This window comes from Eretmochelys imbricata, chromosome 2, assembly GCF_965152235.1.
Source record: "Eretmochelys imbricata isolate rEreImb1 chromosome 2, rEreImb1.hap1, whole genome shotgun sequence".
NCBI classification, from domain to species: Eukaryota; Metazoa; Chordata; order Testudines; family Cheloniidae; genus Eretmochelys; species Eretmochelys imbricata.
The window spans coordinates 45,700,516-45,722,489 of record NC_135573.1 but is presented as its reverse complement, the minus strand read 5'-3'; the positions used below and the strand labels follow the sequence as shown (position 1 = coordinate 45,722,489).

The window sequence follows — 21,974 nt, the reverse complement described above, 5'->3', positions numbered from 1 at the left end:
TATAGGCCCCAATCCTACAATGAGCTCCACACTGTGGAGTCCCATGGAAGTCAGTGAGGCTCCCAAGAGGGGCCCACCAGCTAGAACAGCTTGCAGAATTGGGGCCATTGTTTTTTAATAAAATGTGTTTAAATTGGCTGAATTTGTTGTTTAACTGTTCTAGCAGCTACAACAGTAAAGGTTTTGCAAACATAATCAGGCCCTTTGTTTCAGGGGAGGGATAGCTCAGTGGTTTGAGCATGCTGAACCCAGGGTTGTGAGCTCAATCCTTGAGGTGGCTATTTAGGGATCTAGGGCAAAAATTGGGGATTGGTCCTGCTTTTGAGTAGTGGGTTGGACTAGATTACCTCCTGAGGTCTATTCCAACCCTGATATTCTATGATTCACTCATGCTCTGTTGCCAGATGCAGCTAATTGGAAACAGTAAATGATGCTGCAGAAGGGACAGAATTCAGCTCACATGCTCTGAAATTTGCAGTTTGGCCCTAGTAATCTCAAATTATTGCAATTTTTTTCAAACAGGCTGCCATACAAATTACAGCACCATAACTATGAAATAAGGTACAGTAGATTTTTTTTATAGCCTTGAATTGATGAAAGAGCTGAATTGTAGAATATACACAAAAATTGAAACCACTTGTCTTCTCTGGAGAAAACAATATAATCAGTGTCTAAATAACATGTGAATAACTTCAGAGCCTACTTTAATGGTACAGATAGTCCCAGGTTGCTGAGGCAAATTGACACTTTCAGGACCATTACCAATAACACCTTTTGGTTGAAGAATAGATGCTCTAATCGTCAGACTTCTAGGATCACCTGGGGGAAAAGAGAGTAGGATTGAGGACTTTTAAACACATAAACATATTCAAAATTCATTATACAAAGAAACCATATAGCTCTGCTAAAATATGATGCCAAGTTTAATCTTGAAAAACCAACTTTCAATTGAGAGAACACCTCAGAATGTAACTAGCTATTGCTCACATTTCACATAACTCTGAAATGAGTACACATGAAAATCACAATGGCTTCTTCCGATGGACAGTGAATGGGAATAAAAACTCAATATTCACCACCACAACTGCCTGCAGTACCCTGGCCTTTTTACACTTAAGAGATATCGCTGTAGTGCAGTCATTGCTGCAAAGAAAACAATTCATTTTTAATGAATTAGTGGGAGTTAAACATGTGCATAGAAGGCAAAAGGGAGCCCCCTAGTATTGTACACAGTCCCATACTGCAGTCTGGTTTTAGTAAAGGAAGTCTGCTGTTTGAGTGCTTATCATGATTAATGTGGAAAATTGCTGAAGACTGAAGGCAAACACTTGGAAAAGCGATGGTTCCTACATATGAAATTCAGTGTTGAACCCTGAGGGACTTGTATTAGGGTTATTAATTCGGGTAAGAAGTGGCATGGTCTAGAAATCTAAGCACAGACCTAGAAACCTGGGGTTAGATTCTGGGCTGTTAGATTCTAAGAGAAAAGCACACTTTGCAGCCCAAGGAATAGGGAGCAAAGGTTGTTTTTAGCTGCTTTTGTGCCCCTCTAATCCTGGGTTGCTCCTGGAGCTGGAGAGGCCTCTAGTGTAATTTAGACAGCACAAAGGACCTGTCTAAGTTATGGCAACCTCCCTGGGCTGCCCTATCAGCTGCAGTGCTGCCTGGAATCTTTTACCCCAATATACCATTCTCACTTGCAGCCCCACCCTAACATACCCCCTGTGTCCTCAGAAGACAGCCTTAGAGCTGTCGCCCACAGTGCCTACACCAGAGAAATACTCCCCAGAATGGATATGGAGCTTATTTAGGGTTGCCAATTTGCTAATCACACAAAACCGAACACCCCAGCCCCCCCTCCTCCCCCGAGGTCCCACCCCACCCCTTCCCTGAGTCCTTGCCCCTGCTCACTACATTTCCCCTCCCTCAGTAGCTTGCTCTCCCCCACCCTCACTCACTTTCACTGGGCTGGGGCAGGGGGTTGGGGTGTGGAAGGGGGTGAGGGCTCTAACCGGGGGTGTGGGCTCTGGGGTGGGGACAGAAATGAGGGCTTCAGGGTGCAGGAGGGGGCTCCAGGCTGGAGGAGGGGGTGAGGGCTCCAGCTGGGGGTGCAGGATCTGAGGTGGGGCTGGGGATGAGAAGTTTGGGGTGCAGGATGGGGGCTGAAGGTTGAGGCAGGGGGTTGGGGTATGGAAGGGGGTACAGCTCTGGGCTGGGTGTGTGGGCTCTAGGGTGGGGCTGGGAAAGTGGGGTTTGGGGTACAGGAGGGAGCTCCAGGCTGGGGGATGGTGCAGAGGGAGGCAGAGGGTTGGAGCTGGGAAGGGGGGTATGGGATCTGGGCTGGGTTGCGGACTCTGGGGTGGGGCCAGGGATGAGGGGCTTGGAGTGCAGGAGGGGGCTCCAGGCTGACGGGTGGAGCCAGGGGATTCAGAGTGTGGAAGGGGGCTGTGGGTTGAGGCAGGGGGTTGGTGTGCAGGAGGGGGTCAGGGCTCCAGCTGGGGGTATAAGCTATGGGGTCGGACTGTGGATGAGGGGTTAAGGATGTGGGAGCGGGTTCTAGGCTGGGGCAGGGTGTTAAGGTGCAGGAAAGATGAAGTCTCTGGCTGGGGGTTGGGGCTAGGGATGAGGGGTTTGGGGTGCAGGAAGGGGCTCCAGCTTGGGGGGACTCAGGGCTGGGGCAGGGGGTTGGGACTTGAGGCTGGAGCGTGTGCTTACCTCAGGTGGCTCCTTGTCAGCAGGGCTAAGACAGGCTCCCTGCCTGTCCTGTCTCCACACTGTGCCCTGGAAGCGACCAGCAGGTCTGCTCCTAGGCAGGAAGGCCAGGAGGCTCTGTGCGCTGCTCTCGCCCACAGGCACCACCCCCACAGGTCCCATTGGCCACAGTTCCTGGCCAAAGGGAGTGCGGAGCAGGTGCTCGGGGCGGGGGGCAGCACGTGGAGCCTCCTTCTCCCCTGCCTAGGAGCCAGACCTGCTGGCCGCTTCTGGGGTGAAGCGCGGAGACAGGACTAGCCTGCCTTAGCCCTGCAGCACCATCAACTGGACTTTTAATGGCCCGGTCGGCAGTGCTGACCAGAGCCACCGGGGTCCCTTTTTGACCAGACATTCTGGTCAAAAACCAGATGCCTCACAAACTTAAGCTTATTTGCCTCTCCAGCCTTTTTACACATCTAAAAGAAACTAGATTTGGGGTAGGGATTCACCCCAAGAAATCTTGTTTTTAATCTCAATTCTGATAGTTACTCCCTCATTGGTTTTAAGGACGTCACCTAAATTCACTTTCTGTACAATGGAAACAATTATATCTCCCTCCTTTCACAGGGCTGCTTTGAGAATTAAATACATTTGTAAAGAATTTTGAAGATGAAAGACACAAGGTAGATGAGGTAATATCTTTTATTGGACCAACTTGTGTTTTTGGAAAGTACAAGCTTTCAAGCTACAAGGAGCCCCTTTTTCACGTCTGGGGAAGGAAGCAGAGTGTCTGAGCTTAATACAAGTTGGTTCAGATGAAGACAAATGAAAGACAGATGAAAACAGCTGCACCCGTATATTGTATAATCATGGCTTCAGTACTCAAGGAACATTACAAATTAATGTTTTAGAAATTATATCTTCTTTTTTCCATGATTATTGCATTCATTTCTGTTCTGTGCTTTGTTTATTGCATATACATAATATATATATTTTACCTTGTGAATCACTTGTGCGTATTCCCAAAGAGATATAAGATGTAGATTTTAGAAGATACTTTGCATGGAAATTATTTTAACGTAGGGCCATGTTGATTTGTGAGTATATCCTAAATATAGGGACATTTTGTAGAAAGTAATATTTTCAAAGTTCTCATTTCTTATTGACCTTTGTGGTTTTGAGGCTTATTTTGTTTTGCTGCTAAGATGACACTTTTGGGGGCTGTTTTATCTTTACTCTGTATCCATGATACAAAAATTTTACTAAAATAAAATGCAAATATTGAACAGAAATATTAACAATGTGCACTGTGCTGAAAATAAGTGCAAACAGGCAGCAAAAGACAGAACAGAGTCCTTAGCCCTTCATTTCAAAAGAGGTTTATGAAGATTTCATTGGAAGTTGCTTAAAGATATTTTATTAGATACTTGAAAAATTGCAATTCTGCAATCACAAGAAAAGGCTGCTTCAGTTAAATGAACTTCCTGGTTAAGAGACAATTAATTGATTTTAAAAAACCCAACATATAAAAAAAATTAGGGAAAGTTGATTCCAATGACTATACATTAAAAGTTATGAAATGCGGACAATTGATAAGGGAAGCTAAAGGTATCAATGAAAAGTCTACATCTTGTAGGGTTAATAACTGTAAGAAGGAATATTTAAAATATATCAGGAATAAAAGAAATATTAGAAATGGTACAGGCCAAAAATGAGATAAACTTAGCAAAACTATTCAGAAAATTAAGCAGTGACTTGATCATGGTTTATAAGTACTTCCATGGTAAAATGATTTCTGATTGTAGAAGGTTCCCAAATCTAGCACCCAAATATAAGATCCAATTATTGGAATTTGAAACTAGACAAATTCAGATTGGAAATAACATGCAATTTTTACTTAACAATTGGAACAGCTTACCTCGGGATGTATCACTTAAAAGTTTTCAAAATCAAGAACTAAAAGATATTCTCTAGCTCAACCAACAGTTATGGATTTCATTCAGGAACCACTTGGTGAAATTCTATAGCTTGTTGTATGCAGGAGGTCAGAGTAGATGATCAAAATGGTCTCTTTCTGGTCTTATAAATCTATGAATCCATAACTTAGCCACGTTTCAGAGTAACAGCCGTGTTAGTCTGTAGCCGCAAAAAAAAAAAGGAGTACTTGTGGCACCTTAAAGACTAACAAATTTATTTGAGCATAACCTGTCCTGAGCTACAGCTCACTTCATCAGATACATGCAGTGGAAAACACAGTGTGGAGATTTATATACACAGAGAACATGAAACAATGGGTGTTACCATACACACTGTAACAAGAGTAATCAGGTAAGGTGAGCTATTACCAGCAGGAGAGCGGGGGAAAAAAACCTTTTGTAGTGATAATCAAGGTGGGCCATTTCCAGCAGTTGACAAGAATGTGTGAGGGATGGGGGGGAGGGAGGGGAAGAGAAATAAACATGGGGAAATAGTTTTACTTTGTGTAATGATCCATCCACTCCCAGTCTTTATTCAACCCTAAGTTAATTGTATCCAGTTTGCAAATTAATTCCAATTCAGTAGTCTTTCATTGGAGTCTGTTTTTGAAGTTTTTTTGTTGAAGAATTGCCACTTTTAGGTCTGTAATCGAGTGATCAAAGAGATTGAAGTGTTCTCCAACTGGTTTTTGAATGTTATAATTCTTGATGTCTTATTTCTGTCCATTTAATCTTTTATGTAGAGACTGTTCAGTTTGGCCAATGTACATGGCAGAGGGGCATTGCTGGCACATGATGGCATATATCACATTGGTAGATGTGCAGCTGAATGAGCCTCTGATAGCGTGGCTGATGTGATTAGGCCCTATGATGGTGTCCCCTGAATAGATATGTGGGCACAGTTGGCAACGGGCTTTGTTGCAAGGATAGGTTCCTGGGTTAGTGGTTTTGTTGTGTGGTGTGTGGTTGCTGGTGAATATTTGCTTCAGGTTGGGGGGCTGTCTGTAAGCAGGGACTGGCGTGTCTCCCAAGATCTGTGAGAGTGATGGGTCGTCCTTCAGGATAGGTTGTAGATCCTTGATGATGCGTTGGAAAGGTTTTAGTTGGGGGCTGAAGGTGATGGCTAGAGGCGTTCTGTTATTTTCTTTGTCGGGCCTGTCCTGTAGTAGGTAACTTCTGGGTACCCTTCTGGCTCTGTCAATCTGTTTCTTCACTTCAGCAGGTGGGAACTGTAGTGTAAGAATGCTTGATAGAGATCTTGTAGGTGTTTGTTCTGCCTGAGGGGTTGGAGCAATTATCTTTGAAAATTCGTGGCGAACAGGGGAAGTCCCAGATGATTGGAAAAAGGCTAATGTAGTGCCAATCTTTAAAAAAGGGAAGAAGGAGGATCCTGGGAACTACAGGCCAGTCAGCCTCACCTCAGTCCCCGGAAAAATCATGGAGCAGGTCCTCAAAGAATCAATCCTGAAGCACTTACATGAGAGGAAAGTGATCAGGAACAGTCAGCATGGATTCACCAAGGGAAGGTCATGCCTGACTAATCTAATCGCCTTCTATGATGAGATTACTGGTTCTGTGGATGAAGGGAAAGTAGTGGATGTATTGTTTCTTGACTTTAGCAAAGCTTTTGACGGTCTCCCACAGTATTCTTGTCAGCAAGTTAAAGAAGTATGGGCTGGATGAATGCACTATAAGGTGGGTAGAAAGTTGGCTAGATTGTCGGGCTCAACGGGTAGTGATCAATGGCTCCATGTCTAGTTGGCAGCCGGTGTCAAGTGGAGTGCCCCAGGGGTCGGTCCTGGGGCCGGTTTTGTTCAATATCTTCATAAATGATCTGGAGGATGGTGTGATTGCACTCTCAGCAAATTTGCGGATGATACTAAACTGGGAGGAGTGGTAGATACGCTGGAGGGCAGGGATAGAATACAGAGGGACCTAGACAAATTGGAAGATTGGGCCAAAAGAAATCTGATGAGGTTCAATAAGGATAAGTGCAGGGTCCTGCACTTAGGACGGAAGAACCCAATGCACAGCTACAGACTAGGGATCGAATGGCTAGGCAGCAGTTCTGCGGAAAAGGACCTAGGGGTGACAGTGGACGAGAAGCTGGATATGAGTCAGCAGTGTGCCCTTGTTGCCAAGAAGGCCAATGGCATTTTGGGATGTATAAGTAGGGGCATAGCGAGCAGATCGAGGGACGTGATCGTCCCCCTCTATTCGACATTGGTGAGGCCTCATCTGGAGTACTGTGTCCAGTTTTGGGCCCCACACTACAAGAAGGATGCGGATAAATTGGAAAGAGTCCAGCGAAGGGCAACAAAAATGATTAGGGGTCTGGAACACATGACTTATGAGGAGAGGCTGAGGGAACTGGGATTGTTTAGTCTGCAGAAGAGAAGAATGAGGGGGGATTTGATAGCTGCTTTCAACTACCTGAGAGGTGGTTCCAGAGAGGATGGTTCTAGACTATTCTCAGTGGTAGAAGAGGACAGGACAAGGAGTAATGATCTCAAGTTGCAGTGGGGGAGGTTTAAGTTGGATATTAGGAAAAACTTTTTCACTAGGAGGGTGGTGAAACACTGGAATGCATTACCTAGGGAGGTGGTAGAATCTCCTCCCTTAGAAGTTTTTAAGGTCAGGCTTGACAATGCCCTGGCTGGGATGATTTAATTGGGGATTGGTCCTGCTTTGAGCAGGGGGTTGGACTAGATGACCTCCTGAGGTCCCTTCCAACCCTGATATTCTATGATTCTATGATTCAGTGCCTGAGATGATGGGGCATCCAGGATTTCCAGGTTTATGGATTTTGGGTAGCAGATAGAATACACCTGGTCGGGGTTCTAGGGGTGTGTCTGTGCGGATTTGTTCTTGTGCTTTTTCAGGGAGTTTCTTGAGCAGATGGTGTAGTTTCTTTTGGTAACCCTCAGTGGGATCAGAGGGTAATGGCTTGTAGAAAGTGGTGTTGGAGAGCTGCCTAGCAGTCTCTTGTTCATATTCCGACCTATTCATGATGACGACAACACCTCCTTTGTCAGCCTTTTTGGTTATGATGTCAGAGTTTTTTCTGAGGCTGTGGATGGCATTGTGTTCTGCACGGCTGAGGTTATGGGGCAAGCCACACAACTCAAACTTGCATGCCTCAATACCCATACATTTATTTGAATATGTTACAAAACTGTAACCTGTTGTTTTAATGGAAGACCATTATTCTATAGTAATTTCCACCATTAATTTGCTGCACAGATTGCAAAATTATTCTCAAAAAGATGAGCTTTCAGCTCTTTACTGGGGCAAATGTAAGCCCTATTCCTGCAATGGTACTTTGCACAGTGAGTCTGCCCCAAGGATCCTTTTGTAATCTCTAAGGGCATATGCTACCTTGAGACTCTGTGGAATTTACATTCATATTAAGCTTGGAGCTGGTTGCAAATTTTTCATCAGACTGACTTTCAAATGACAAACATTCTTTTTTCAAAACCAAAATTTTCCAAGGGGAAATTTTCATTTTGCTGAAAATTTTTGATTTTTCCATCAGGAAAATCAAAATGTTGCCTGCCCACTTGGAACACTTTTGTCAGTTTTACTTTCTGCCTGCTAAAGCTTTCTTGGAGAGCTGCACCTCCTGTTTTGGATTAAGAATGGTTTTTCACTCTCTCATATTTCTAATTTATTAAACTAATTCTCCCCAATATTGTGCGTAATTTTTAGGACTATCAAAAGGCCTCTAACTTGGAACAGTTTGTGACTCGTTTCTTACTGAAAGAAACATTGAATCAGCTGCAGTCTCTCCAGAACTCCCTGGATTGTGCCATGGAAACCACAGAGGAGCAAACTCGTCAAGAAAGGTAAACTAAATGTTTTCCCCAGTTGGGTGTATGTCAGGGGGCTGGAACTAGGGGTTAACTGACATTAGAAATAAAAGTACTGTATCTAAGATCATATGTGGATCTAAAAATATCCCAGTGAGATGCACTTAACATACCCTGAATTTGCAAAGACTATTTTGCATTTTATTTTGATGTCTTAGGGAATAAATGGGACACTAAAGGACAAATCTTGCACTCCGTAGTCAGATGTCAATGGGAATTTTGCCAGAGGTAGGAGTGCAGGATCCGGTTCTAACGCTCTGATCCTCTGATAACATGTGGGTTCACTGCCTCATCTATGAGAGTGCAGACATTTTGTTGCTACTTGGGATGCTTATTTTGCTTAATTTATTTTATTTCATTTCTTTGGAGCCTCCCAAAACATAAAACACACTATAAGAAATCTAACATTGTCAGTACAAAACTTTAGTTCAGTAATCTTTCCAAATACAAGTCTTCCTATTAATAGACTCTCTCATAAGAACTAAGGCTACTCTACCCAATCACAACATGAGACCCTACCTAAATCATCCCTAGCCCCTCCACGTACAAGTTTCCCTAACTTCCCTAAATGCCTGTGACAAAAGATGCACTTTGCAGAGTGCCCAGAAAGTTAACAAATCTGGTCTCTGGCAGACCAAGAAAAAACCCAGCACCTTGAACTCCCCTTGGAAACTTACTGGGATCCAGTGTAGTGCTCAGATTATTGTTGTTATAGGGTTCCTTTTTCATGCACTCCTCAACTAGTGGGCAGCCACATTTTTGCATGTAACTAGACCTTCAAAATTTACCTATTCTGAAGCCCTATTACTATCAACAACATTACACACTGCCTATGGTTGTTTATGCAAGTATAGATGGTTGCCTAGCCCCAGTATACATCAAGATCAGCTGAGTTTAGGCTACATCTAAGCTTGTTTTTTTGTTTTTTATTTTAACATCTACTACAAATGTGTACTTTCCCAATAAGCACAGATTTTGTTTTAACTTAGCCCCAATGCATACTTACACATACATGTGTGTTTGCAGACTCAGGGTCTGAGATGTTAAAGGCACAATCCTGTAAACTTTTACTCACATGAGCAGTCTTTACTCGTGTGAGTAGTTCCAGTGAATTCAGTGTCACCACCCACATGCATAAGGTTTGAAGAATCAGGCATTAAAGCAGCGCATTGTATTTGAAAATATATTCGGGGGTTTTCTCTCTAGTTTTTCCTTTGCTCTCCCCAATCACTGTGTTACTATACCTGTGTCTGAATCCATTTCTCAGCTAGTCCTAAAGTGCTACCCAGAATATTCTTGGTAACCTTTCAAGTTGAATGGCAAAGCAAATTGCTGGTTTTGCCACTTAATGCTGCTTTATGACGGATAAAGACTGTTTCAAAATTTAAAATGTTTTAAAATGTGTTTTCTCTTGATGTTTTTATATTAGAAATGCCAGGTCCTTGTTTCCTTTGCTTTGCTGTTGGATCCTGGGATTGCTGACACCTGAATAATAATGTGACAGAGGGATATTGACCTGCACTGCAGATCTCTTTCCCAGAGCAACTAAGGGGGTTGGGAATGCTGATTTTTACATAGTCTAAGACTAAGAGAAGGAAAGGGGGTATGGGATGGCTTGATATTTATGATGTAAAAACAAACAGCAAAATCTTCAAAGAAGAAAAGTTTAAGACCATAAAGGAACAATAGAGTGACCTGGATATCTTGTTTAGTTTTGAATCACAGTTATCCTTTCACTTCCATATCTTTACATCAAAATATAAGCGAAGTGATTTTATGAAGCTATTTTCAGTTTGAATTTGGGACACTTTTCCACTGAGGTCCACCTGTGCTATTGGCTTTCCCAAAGTCACTGATAGCACCAAATAGGTTTCCAGTGGGTCTAAACGAGAGTATTTTGTTACCAACTCCCATCTCTGTCAATATTTGGTGGATCTTTTGTCTAGGACTCTAGATATAGCTGTTCCTAAATGCCCCATAGCAGTGGTGGGCAACCTGCGGCCCATCAGGGTAATCCACTGGCGGGCCATGAGACAGTGTTTATATTGACTATCCACAGGCACGGCCGCCTGCTGCTCTCAGTGGCCCCGGTTTGCTGTTCCCAGCCAATGGGAGCTGCGAGAAGCGGTGCAGGCCACAGGGAGAAAGTGAATTAGGAAGTGTCATTTACCCCTTCACCTAACACAAGAACCAGGGGTCACTCAATGAAATCAACAGGCAGCAGGTTTAAAACAAACAAAAGGAAGTACTTCATACAGTACCTATGGAACTCATTGCCAGGGTATGTTATGAAGGTCATATCTTAAACAGGAATCAACAAAGATTCAGATAAGTTCCTGAAGGATAGGTCCATCAATGGCTATTAGCCAAGATGTCAAGGATGCAACCCCCATGTTCTGGGCATCCCTAGCTCTGACTGCCAGATGCAGGGAGTGGATGACAGGGGATCACTCAATGATTGCCTGTTTTGTTCATTCCCTCTGAAAAACCTGTCATTGGTCAGGATACTGAGCTAGATGGACCATTGGTCTAATCCAATATAGCTGTTCTTACGTTCTGATGTTCCCTCCTCACAGGTCACCATGACATACAAGAGATGAAATGAGCCTGAAAAGGGTTAAAGAGCTGGTGACAGAAGTCCCAATCCAACTGCATCTTTAAAGATTTATGTTGTAGCAAAGCCTTGGTCTACACACAGATTCAGCTAAATGGGTGCAACCTTCTAGTGTGGACTCTTTTTACACTAGTATATAAGTGTCTTAAATTGTTTTAGTTTAAATTGATTACAAACAGCTAATCCAATTTAAGACTCTCTTAAACAGATTAAAGAGTGTCCAAACTAGGGGATTTCACTGATTTAATTAACTCGGGGGGTTATACTGCTGCCTGTAGTGGATAGGAATTGAGTAGTATCCCTTTAAATAGTTAATGAACCCTCTATTAATTATCATTGTCTTCTATTTTTCACAAGCCACCAGAGTGCTTCCAGAGCAGCAGTGTGAGAGCTGGCCTGAAGTGTGGGTAACATGGATGACCACCCAGGGTGCCATGGTCAGGGGTGTGCCATGGTCAAGAGTTTGCAGAAGGGCTGTGCTCACCCAGGAGGCAGGGGAAGAGGATAAAAGGGGACTGCGTCCCCTCTCTGCACTCCCAACAGTATGACACCTGCAGCACTGCCCCAGCTCCATCAGCAGCTGCTCTGCCTGCTGAGAGGCTGCCAGCTGCTTGGGGAGCAGTACATAAAGGGCACCATTTTCCATTAGGCCAGCCATGAGCATTGTTCATAGGCTTTGCATGTAATATATAGTTAATAAACATACTTATGTGGTCCCCACTATACCCAGGTGGTTCCTTCCTGTTACATTTGTTGAGTAAAGAGCAAAAGAACGCCACCGCCCATTACTGTGGTACCTGAGTGCCTTCTATGTAAAATCAATAGCAGTAGTGAAGTCCCTAGTGACTTTCCAAGCAAAAACAGTGTGTAGACAAGCCCAAAGTTTCTTTGCCTCTGCTATAGCATCTGCAAAGTCACAAACAGTGGGGAACTGGATAGCTCAGCTGAAGTTTATTCAGAAAACTGTTTGAAGACTACTTACAAATAATGAACATAAATCAGGATTGGTCGGAGAACAATTCACTAACCAAAGAGATGGCTACATTCCAAACTTACATTATTTGAAACAATTTGATCAGCCATCCTAACTGCAGCCATAGCATTAAATATTTTATTTAACTGATATATTTCCAAGAAAGCTCTTCTCACTAGTGTACCTGGCCCTCATTCTATGCTAGCCATTCCTGGTCCTCTTTGCTTCCTAAATCCCAGATTAAAATCCTTTCACAATGTTATTTATCATGAATTTAAAACAGAAAATTTCCCTTCTCAAATGAACATATAATTTTTGATCCTTCATTAGTAACTGATTGCATGACCCCAGTGCCTTTATGGGGACCCGTTGAAATCACAGGTTCAGCTCAGATCCAAAGGCTGTAATAGTGGTTCCCAGTGCAGGACCAGGACCACAGCACAGACATGCCACCTATTTTATGTCCCTATATGATATTTGTGAGGTACTAACTTTCCTTCTTTTTCCTCCTTGGTATCAAAGTGGACACAGCTAACTGTAGCAGTAAAAGCCTAGAAAATCACTCAGTAGTCTCAGCAGATATTTCTCTCTCTCTCTCTCTCTCTCTCCTTTTTTTTTAAATCAGCATCCTGACAGCAGAAGGAAGACAGAGGCTTTGGCACATGGATTAACTACTATCTGTTTCTATTTAGACAAAGACCAGCAAAACCGGAGGTGCTCTCAATTCAGTGGCCAGGAAAACGTTCAAATCGAAGATTTCAGAGGACCAATAGCTTATCACCAAACAGTCCCCATTTAAATACAGGTATTGTCATTTCAACTTTTAAATGTATTTTAAACACACACAGAAGCAAGGCAGCCATGTACTTGTCCTCAAAATTTTAACCGGCAAGTACAAATCAACAAAGGTGCTATTCTAGCTTAAAGCAATCTTCAATTTAATACAGCAGCCATTAACTCTAGCTGTAGAAGCAGAACAAATAAGTATACTGCTACAGCCCCAAAGTCTCCCCTGCATTATGGCTGTTTTGCCATTCTGTAGGGTCATTGTTTTTGTGCTATGAACTGAGAACACTAGTCTATATTTCTTAGCTATATTTATAGATAGTGGTGATGGGAAGAGATGGGAGTCTAACGCAGAGGGGAAAAAAGCTCCAAGAAACGAGTTTATGCTGCCTGCATTACTCAGTGTGACCATGTGTCATGGTTGAGGGGAGCAAGTGTGTTTATGAGAGAGAAAGAAAGAGGGGAAAAATAAGGACATTAGCTTGAGGCACACAGACGTCTCTTAAGTTGACATGAAGAATTAGAAATGACAATTTTGCCTTAGGAAAAGAAAGATTGAGAGGGTACCAAGCCAATGATAAATTTTGGAACTGTCACTAACCCAGAAAGGTGCAGGAAAGGAATCCTCAGCCTAAATATAGATCTCAGGATCGTGACATCCGTGCAACACAGACACCACAGAGCATGATGGGGAGGGATTGACGCAGCCCCCTTCTCTCCACCTGGGCTCTTGACCAGGGCCAGCTCCAGGCACTAGCATTCCAAGCAGGTGCTTGGGGCGGCATTGTGAAAGGGGCAGCAGTCCTTGTGCTGTCAGGGTGGTGTCTCATCTTTCCGTGGCAGTGGCAATTCAGCGTCAGCTTCTTTCCTCAGGCTGCCATGGTGGCAATCCCGCGTTGCAAGATATTTACGTGCCAGATGCGCTAAAGATTCTTATGTCCCTTCATGATTCAACCATTATTCCAGAGGACATGCTTCCATGCTGATGATGCTCGTTAAAAAAATAATGTGATAATTACTTAGTGACTGAACTCCTTGGGGGAGAATTGTACGTCTCCTGCTCTGTTTTACCCGCATTCTGCCATATATTTCATGTTTTAGCAGTCTCGGATGATGACCCAGCACATGTTGTTCGTTTTAAGAACACTTTCACTGCAGATTTAACAAAATGCAAAGAAGGTACCAATGTGAGATTTCTAAAGATAGCTACAGCACTCAAACCAAGGTTTAAGAATCTGAAGTGCCTTCCAAAATCTGAGAGAGATGGGGCGTGGAGCATGCTTTCAAAAGTCTTAAAAGAGCAACACTCTGCTGCGAAAATTACAGAACCTGAACCACCAAAAAAGAAAATCAACCTTCTGTTGGTGGCATCTGACTCAGATAATGAAAATGAACATGCCTCAGTCCGCACTGCTTTGGATTATTATCGAACAGAACCCATCATCAGCATGAATGCATGTCCTCTGGAATGGTGGTTGAAGCATCAAGGGACAAACTAATCTTCAGTGCATATGGCATGTAAATAACTTGCAACACCAGCTACAACAGTGCCATGCGAACGGCTGTTCTCACTTTCAGGTGACATTGTAAACAAGAAGAGGGCATCACCTCCCGTAATGTAAACAAACTTGTTTCTTTTAGCAATTGGCTGAACAAGAAGTAGGACTGAGTGGACTTGTAGGCTCAAAAGATTTACATTGTTTTGTTTTTGAATGTGGGTTTTTTGTATGTAATTCTATGTTTGTAAGTTCAACTTTCATGATAAAGAGTTTGCACTACACTACTTGTATTAGGTGAATTGAAAAATACTATTTCTTTTGTTTTTTACAGTGCAAATATTTGTAATAAAAATAAATATAAAGTGAGCACTATACACTTTGTATTTTGTATTATAACTGAAATCAATATATTTCAAAATGTAGAAAACATCCAAAGTATTTAAATCAATGGTATTCTATTAACAGTGTGATTAATCATGCAATTGTGATTAATTTTTTTTAATCACTTGACAGCCCTAGTTACTACATTTCTAAATTACAACATACAGTGGAAAACCTATATCAGACTACTTTTAATTATTGTGAAATTGTAAAGCATTAACAAAGCATTTTTCTCAAACAGTTAGTCTAATGTACTTTGTTAGACAAGCACCTTCTGTTTCAGAATTCCTATTTGGAATTTTGGAATTCCTATTTGGAATTTCAAGGTTTCTTTTTCCTAAGGCAAAATTGACTTTTCTAATATCTTCATAATGACCTAGGAGATTTGGGCTCTGTCTCCAGCTACAATCCCTGCTTTTTTCTCCTCCTCCCTTTCACTCTGAACATCAACTGTGATATTTAATCTTAGTAATTAATGCATGCATCACAAAATAGATCTTAGATCTCTCTCTCTGCTATTGTCCCATTTTTTCCTTCTTCACTGCTCATAAATATAGCTAATTATTATTGTCTTGTGTTCTCTGTTCAGTGTTCATAGTGCCAAAACAGTGACCCCCATGGGTTGACAAACATATAATGGTATATGCAAAATATCTATATTAGGTACATCTAATTGGTGGCACCCACATTGTGGTCCATGGGCCACTGGTAGTCCATGGAGCCCCCAGAGAGTTCGCTGGCCACATGGTGCAGGCTTGCCAAATTTCCAACCGTTAAATTGCATTAAGACACACAGGGAAATTATGTGATCATGAATGGGAGGAGAGATTGTCCATGTGACAGCAAATGGGAAGAGAGATGGTCCACAAGACAGTGTCTCTGTTAAGAAGTGGACAACACTAAGAAAAAGGTTGAGATCCCTTTCCTAAGTTGCCAATCACTAGCTAAACAAGAGCTAAACAAGTTAAAGGTTCAAGTCTCCACCGCTCCATGTATCTGAACTTTTGTGTGTTTTATTTTCTTCTCCTTCCTGTCTTCTTTTTCCCTGTCATTGACTCACTATAAGTAGTGGAAACATTATTGGGGGAAGGCTTGAGCAACAAAAAAGTGAGGCTTGCATTCTGATCTGAACATAGGTTAGGGCTTGGATTCATTTCCCATGACAAGAAATTCCAACAGAGTTTCAGCAATTCCAGCAACACCCAATAGTTTTAAAACACTGGACGTAATGCAGAATTCAGTTTAAAAATAAAAAAGCTCGGTAGTTTCTACTGCATCCTGTGAAGAATCATGTATTTTAGGAAATCACTATTATTGGAAAAATTGTTTCAGTTTCATTTACTAGTTACGCATCAACAAATATTAACAATCAAATACATCCTAGTCTTTTTTCAAGATGCAAAATAAGTTACAAGCTAACAAAACATTCTTAAATGTGTATTTATAACAACATAAAAATAAGTAAGTACATTACATCCCAGCTTTCAGTAACATTTTATCCTTCATTATTTATGTTTCTCAAAGGTTTCTTAGAGGAAGACAACCAATGGATGACCCAGATAAACAGACTCCAGAAGCTGATTGACAAGCTGGAAAAGAAGGTATATATTTCCTTTTATCTGTTCTCTCTCAGTAAAGTTTTTTTTCAGTAAAGATTTCTGAAGCAATCCTGAAACCATAAATGTTCTTCCTGCCATGTCATATTCACTGCTGTTCCAACTAATAATGACAGCAACTAGCACAACAGCTACATGAGCTAAAGCACATTAAATGCCCATGTCTCCCTTTCATCCTGCTTAGTCCTATTTGATGATTTCATTTAAAAAAAACCCACTTCACTGAATATTCACAGCTCTTTTTTCCTGAGTTGGTATCTGTATCTGCTGTATATGCACATGCTGTATCTATGTAACACACAATGCTTACATACATTAATATGCAAAATCAACTACCCTCTGTTAGTTAAGTTTGGGCTATACATAACATACCTAACACGAAACCATAAGAGCATGAAAAGTTAAGGCACCTAACAGTACCTACTATCTTCTCCTCTATCCAGAGTCACACACCTCACCACTAGAACAAGCATCCACCGCAGATAACACACCACAGCTTACTAAGGATATTTAATAAGGTGCCTTATTAATGATGCCAGCATTCCAGTTCCTCCTGCCCCAAGGTCCCCAGCTCCCTCATAACAAACAGATCAGACTTCACACCCCTTTTGTGCAAAGATATGAAAAATCACACTCACTTGTTTCTGGGGAATAACATTTTATTTATCTTATCTGTATTTATTTTCCATTCTGCAAGCACAGGGTCCCCAGTGTCCATTCGGTATAGGATCGGGGGATGTTCTTCACCTCTTCCTGGTTGAATCTTCCCACTACAACTGGTCACAAATTCTCTGATGGCAGGGTTTTCTGTCAGAAAATGCCAATTGGTCAAAATCAAAACATTTTGTGGAGATGGTTCTATTTTGACAAAGTTCCAGGGGAACCCTGTTTGGCTTTCTGTGAACTTGCCCACCTGGCTCTTGGGCAGCCTGCCAAGTGGCCAGATGGGGAGCCAGGAGCGTGAAAACCCTAGCTTCTGACTCAGCTGGGGTTTCCAGGCTCCCAGCTCCCCTTCAGCACACCGGATGGGATGACAGGGAGCTAGGAACCTGGCAGCCATGTGAGCATCAGCTCCCAGGCTTGTGGCTCCTTGGCATTCTGAGCATCCAGGGCCCACAGCTCTGAGGCAGCCTGCAGTCCCTGAGCCAAGGACCCCAAAGTTTCTGGAGCCCACAGCTTAGACGCCCCTAGAGCCAAAGCTCCATTTCTTTTTGTAGTAAATTTTGAAATATCAAAATCCTCTGCAAAACAAAGTCACCTTTATCTGTACAGTTCTTCCCATTTCCAGCTTGAGTTGCCATATGGTACCACATCACTACCAACCAAGCCAGTGGGGTGAAAGCCACCCCTATGCGAAGGGCCAGCACAAAGCCTATGCGTCAGTTAAATCCCACTTCAGATCTATTTGGAAGGTTTAAGTGGAGCATAGCCCTTATGCAGGGCCTCTGCAAAGGGTGAATTTCACCTTAGACCAGTCTTGTACTTTCAAATTTACAGAAGGAATTTGAACATGCTTTAAATTAGCGTGTCAAAACTTTGGGGCCAAATTTTGCCCTCAGTTATGTAAATACCACACATTTTGTAGGCAAGCAGAATTTGGCCTATTTCATTCTACAGTAGGGTGAAATCTGCAGTAGTACTTGTTGCCACTTTATGCTGTGATCTCTTTCTTCACCTCTTTTGCTTTATTCCTGTCCTTGGAGTTTAGTATGAGAAGTATATGGAGGCCACAGGAAGTATAATGAGATGCAGTTTCCTGCATGGTTCTCTATCTGAAGTCTCTGTGCTGACAGAAGAGCCATTACAAATAACTTCCTCACAAATGTTGTGATTCCCCATCCAAATTCTGCATGAGATGCACAATTACACAGCAGTTGATGAATGAATGTCATGTCACTACTGACTTAGTCTGCTGTTGGTGGTGCTCCAGCAAATACCATGTTTACTTAAATTCCACTAACAGCATCACCTCTGCTGTTTTCTTTTAACCACCTATTGTGTTTGCACTGGCAAAATGTCTGCTTCTTAAGGTTAAGAAGTCATTGCCCAATTGTATTCATGTTTGGGAAAGGAAAAAGCATCTTTAAATATCTTACACAAAGAAGCTCGGACACTGTGTTGTCATTTGCCACAATGTAGCCTGTTGCAATTTGCCAAATCCTGAATTTTGCTTCATGTCTTTATTACAAATATTTCTTGTTTGTTCTGAAATGTGAAGAAACTGTCTCTGGTGGCAAAACACCCATTTGTCACTGGGTATGTCTACACTTCAAGCCGGAGGTATAAATTCCAGCTCAAGGAGACAAACCTATGTTAGCTCTTGGACAGTTAGGTAGTCACAGTGGCTAGCCCCTTTGCAGCTCACAACTACACTCTATTTTTAGTGCAGTGGCTTGATCAGAGCAAGTCCAGGTATGTCTCTTCAAGCTGAAATTTACACCTCCAGCTCGACATGCAGACATACCCACTGGGTTACAAGTATTCCCATCTGCGTAGCATTATAGGGCCTGATCATCAGTGGGCATTTGTTAACTTTGTATATGCACTACTAGATGTGTTCACACAAATCAAAGATTTGCATGTCCACATCTAGAAGTATGCATATGAAGTAAGTAGGTACATGTGCAATCTCATAAATGCACCTGCTTGAAAATCAGACTAATTGCAAGCAGGTAGTTCTATGCATGTGCAGTTCTACTTTGTGCCTGTTCCTTCTCCAGAAGTTTCTTTAATCCAGCAGATGTGTTTAGAAGCTAATTTACAACCTGTAGCAGAGGGGTTCCCAAACTTGGTTCACAGCTTGTTCAAGGTAAGCCCTTAGCGGGCCGCGAGACACTTTGTTTACCTGAGCATCCGCAAGTACGGCCACTTGCAGCTCCCAGTGGCCGCGATTCACTGTTCCAAGCCAAGAGGAGCAGCGGGAAGTGGTGGCCCGGCCCGCGCCACTTCCCGCAGCTCCCATTGGCCAGGAACGGCGAACTGCGGCCACTGGGAGCTGCGAGCGGCTGTACCTCCGGATGCTCGGGTAAACAAAGCGTAGCGCGGCCCACCAGGAGCTTACCCTGAACAGGCCGCGAACCAAGTTTGGGAACCACTGCTCCAGCATATATACTGTTCACTGCTGCAATGTGGATTCTTGTATCTGCATTGTTGGCTGTATGGAAAATTTCCCAGCTATGAATGCTAGTAGTTGCGGAAGACTCTTCAAGCCCTAATTGAGCTTCCTTCTTCTCTTGGGCACATTTAGTAGCGACTCGTTAATAAAGGGATTTGCTCATAATACTACCTATGAATAAAATCTACACAAGTTTCTCCTACACAAGATCTATATTATGCTAAATCTCAGGGTTCATTCATTCATTCCTACTTGCCTGTTGTTTGTGACATCTTCAGAGTTTTTCTTTTGTGAGTTAGATCTAAAATATGAATGTGACTGAGCAGATTTATCACAAATTAACAACTTGCTTCTCTGTCTAGCTATTAATGGCATTTGAAATCTCTCTCTCTCTCTCTCTCTGTGTGTATATATAATGCTAAATTTGATCCAGCCTGTAGCTCTTGTACAGCCACTGAAGTGGGCGAGGTTCTGCAAACAATTTGTATGTCAGACTAACAATTAATAAATAAGCAGAAAGGCCTTAGCTCAAACTCTTCATTCTAAGTAGGCCTATAGCAGAATCTGATTTGGAATGGCCTATTCTACCCCCCACCCCCACCCCAAAAAAAGTCTAAGTCATTGGCCACAGCTAATCTTTTGTGTTTATATTTGCATTCTTTCACCCTTGATCACAAGAATCTAAAGCTTGAGCCACTGGAAGAAGAGGTTTTGGAAGGAAACACAAAATCTGTAAGTGTTTTTCAAGGCAGTGAATTTATTAAGGCATTTGTGGACCAATTTTGTGTGGTGTAGCCAGAATCCATCTGCAGCTTGGTTGAAATCACCAAACTCACTTTTCAGCTAATAAGGATCTATTTTATTGCAGCAGAGCCTAATGCACAAGAAATAATAACAAGACCTAAAAGAGCTTTCTGGGAAGAGGGAGTATCACCAAAGTGGGAAGACATGAGAAAATACCCATTATTTAGAGATAATAAACAGAGATAGTGAATCATAAAAATAAAGAAACTAAGAACATATCCAGAAATGAACACAAATTACAAGTAGGTATATATGCCAAGAGCAAATCTTCCAAATAAATCAGTGTTGATATCAAGGTTAAACTTTAAATCAAATATGCACAAAAAGAGATAGCCAATGATGGTACTTAGTAGAATCGAATGAGAAAAACATTAACAAGAAAAGATCAAATTAGTCATATGATTCTGGATAGCTTGCTCGTGAAATAGTATAGATGAAAGTTGATCAATGAGACGACCATACCAATAATCAAGCCAGGAAGGAATCAAAGCCTGGACCAAAGATTCCATTGAGTTGGTTGTTAAGCAAGCATCATTTCTTGAAATATTGACTAAGCAAAGTAACGGGTATTAATAGATGAACCAATATGCAAGTTCCTTAGAATATTAGAATTATAAGCATCAAGAATTCAGGATGAAAAGGTCTGGTGTCTTCTCCACTTCCAATTATTCTTCTAGAGTTTTACCTTTAATCAAGATTATTCATTCTGTAGAGAGGACAAACTTTTCAAGTCAAGGTATAGTTTCAATTATTATTTTCAACAGGTCATTTAAAAAAAATTACTATAATGACCACATTGTAAATGTTTTTTGCCTTTCTTTTATTTAATTTCACAAGGCCTTAATCCAAAGGGAAGCAGAAACAGACATTTTCTTCCCTAGCACCTCTGTTTCCTGATTATATATCTGAGAAAACCTGTACTGGAATATATCAAAAATAGGGTTGTATTCCATAACTTAAATAATTTTTGTTGTGCAATTTGTAGTATTAAGGTTTGGGCTTGTGAGCAATTGGGGTCAAAGGATTGTACTAGTAAGTCAATGAACCAAACTTCCATATCTGGAGACTTGGGTTCAACTTGCACATCTGCTTGCATAGTATTGATTCATCCACTGAAATGTGTTTACTTTTCTTATAAAATAAGCAACTGTTGTTTCTTGACATAACAATCAACACACTAGAAACTCTGATCCAGGCTTTGGACAAGTCACACACATTTTCAAAAGTAGCCACAGATTTTGGGTGCCCAACTTGAGCAGCAGCCAAGCTTGGTGCAAGAATAACCTGTAGCATATGTAGATTATTTTACTCTAAGATTCCAGAGCACTAAAACAGTGGACTGCAAACTCTGCAGGGGAATGTCAGGGGGTAGGAGTGGAGGGGTTGTTTTGTTTTACATGATGTTATCATTTCTGCTGGTCTTACATTTTATAAAAGCTTATATTTACAAAAGCTAAATTTGGAGGCAAATTGGAACTGAGAGTATCCCTTTAAGATTCCTGTACAATCAGTATTTTTTTAAATTCTCTATGCTGTACTTTATCTCCGTCTGAATGTTGATTACATATTTTTCATTTAACTAAATGAAGTTGGATATACTTGATATCATGGATTTGAAGATACTCAACTTGAGAAACCTAGGGCTTGATT

The 21,974-nt window shown here is 41.8% G+C and overlaps 1 protein-coding gene across 1 annotated transcript in view; it reads left to right on the top strand.

Moving 5' to 3' along the window:
* The window catches only part of NECAB1 (N-terminal EF-hand calcium binding protein 1), a 119,353-nt gene that overhangs the window by 87,096 nt on the left and 10,283 nt on the right, over positions 1–21,974 (top strand). Inside the window, exons 6-9 of the mRNA XM_077808932.1 lie at positions 8,376–8,512; positions 12,816–12,928; positions 16,314–16,390; positions 20,199–20,252. Of these exons, the coding sequence (XP_077665058.1) occupies positions 8,376–8,512; positions 12,816–12,928; positions 16,314–16,390; positions 20,199–20,252 (381 nt within the window). The remainder of the gene's footprint in view (positions 1–8,375; positions 8,513–12,815; positions 12,929–16,313; positions 16,391–20,198; positions 20,253–21,974) is intronic.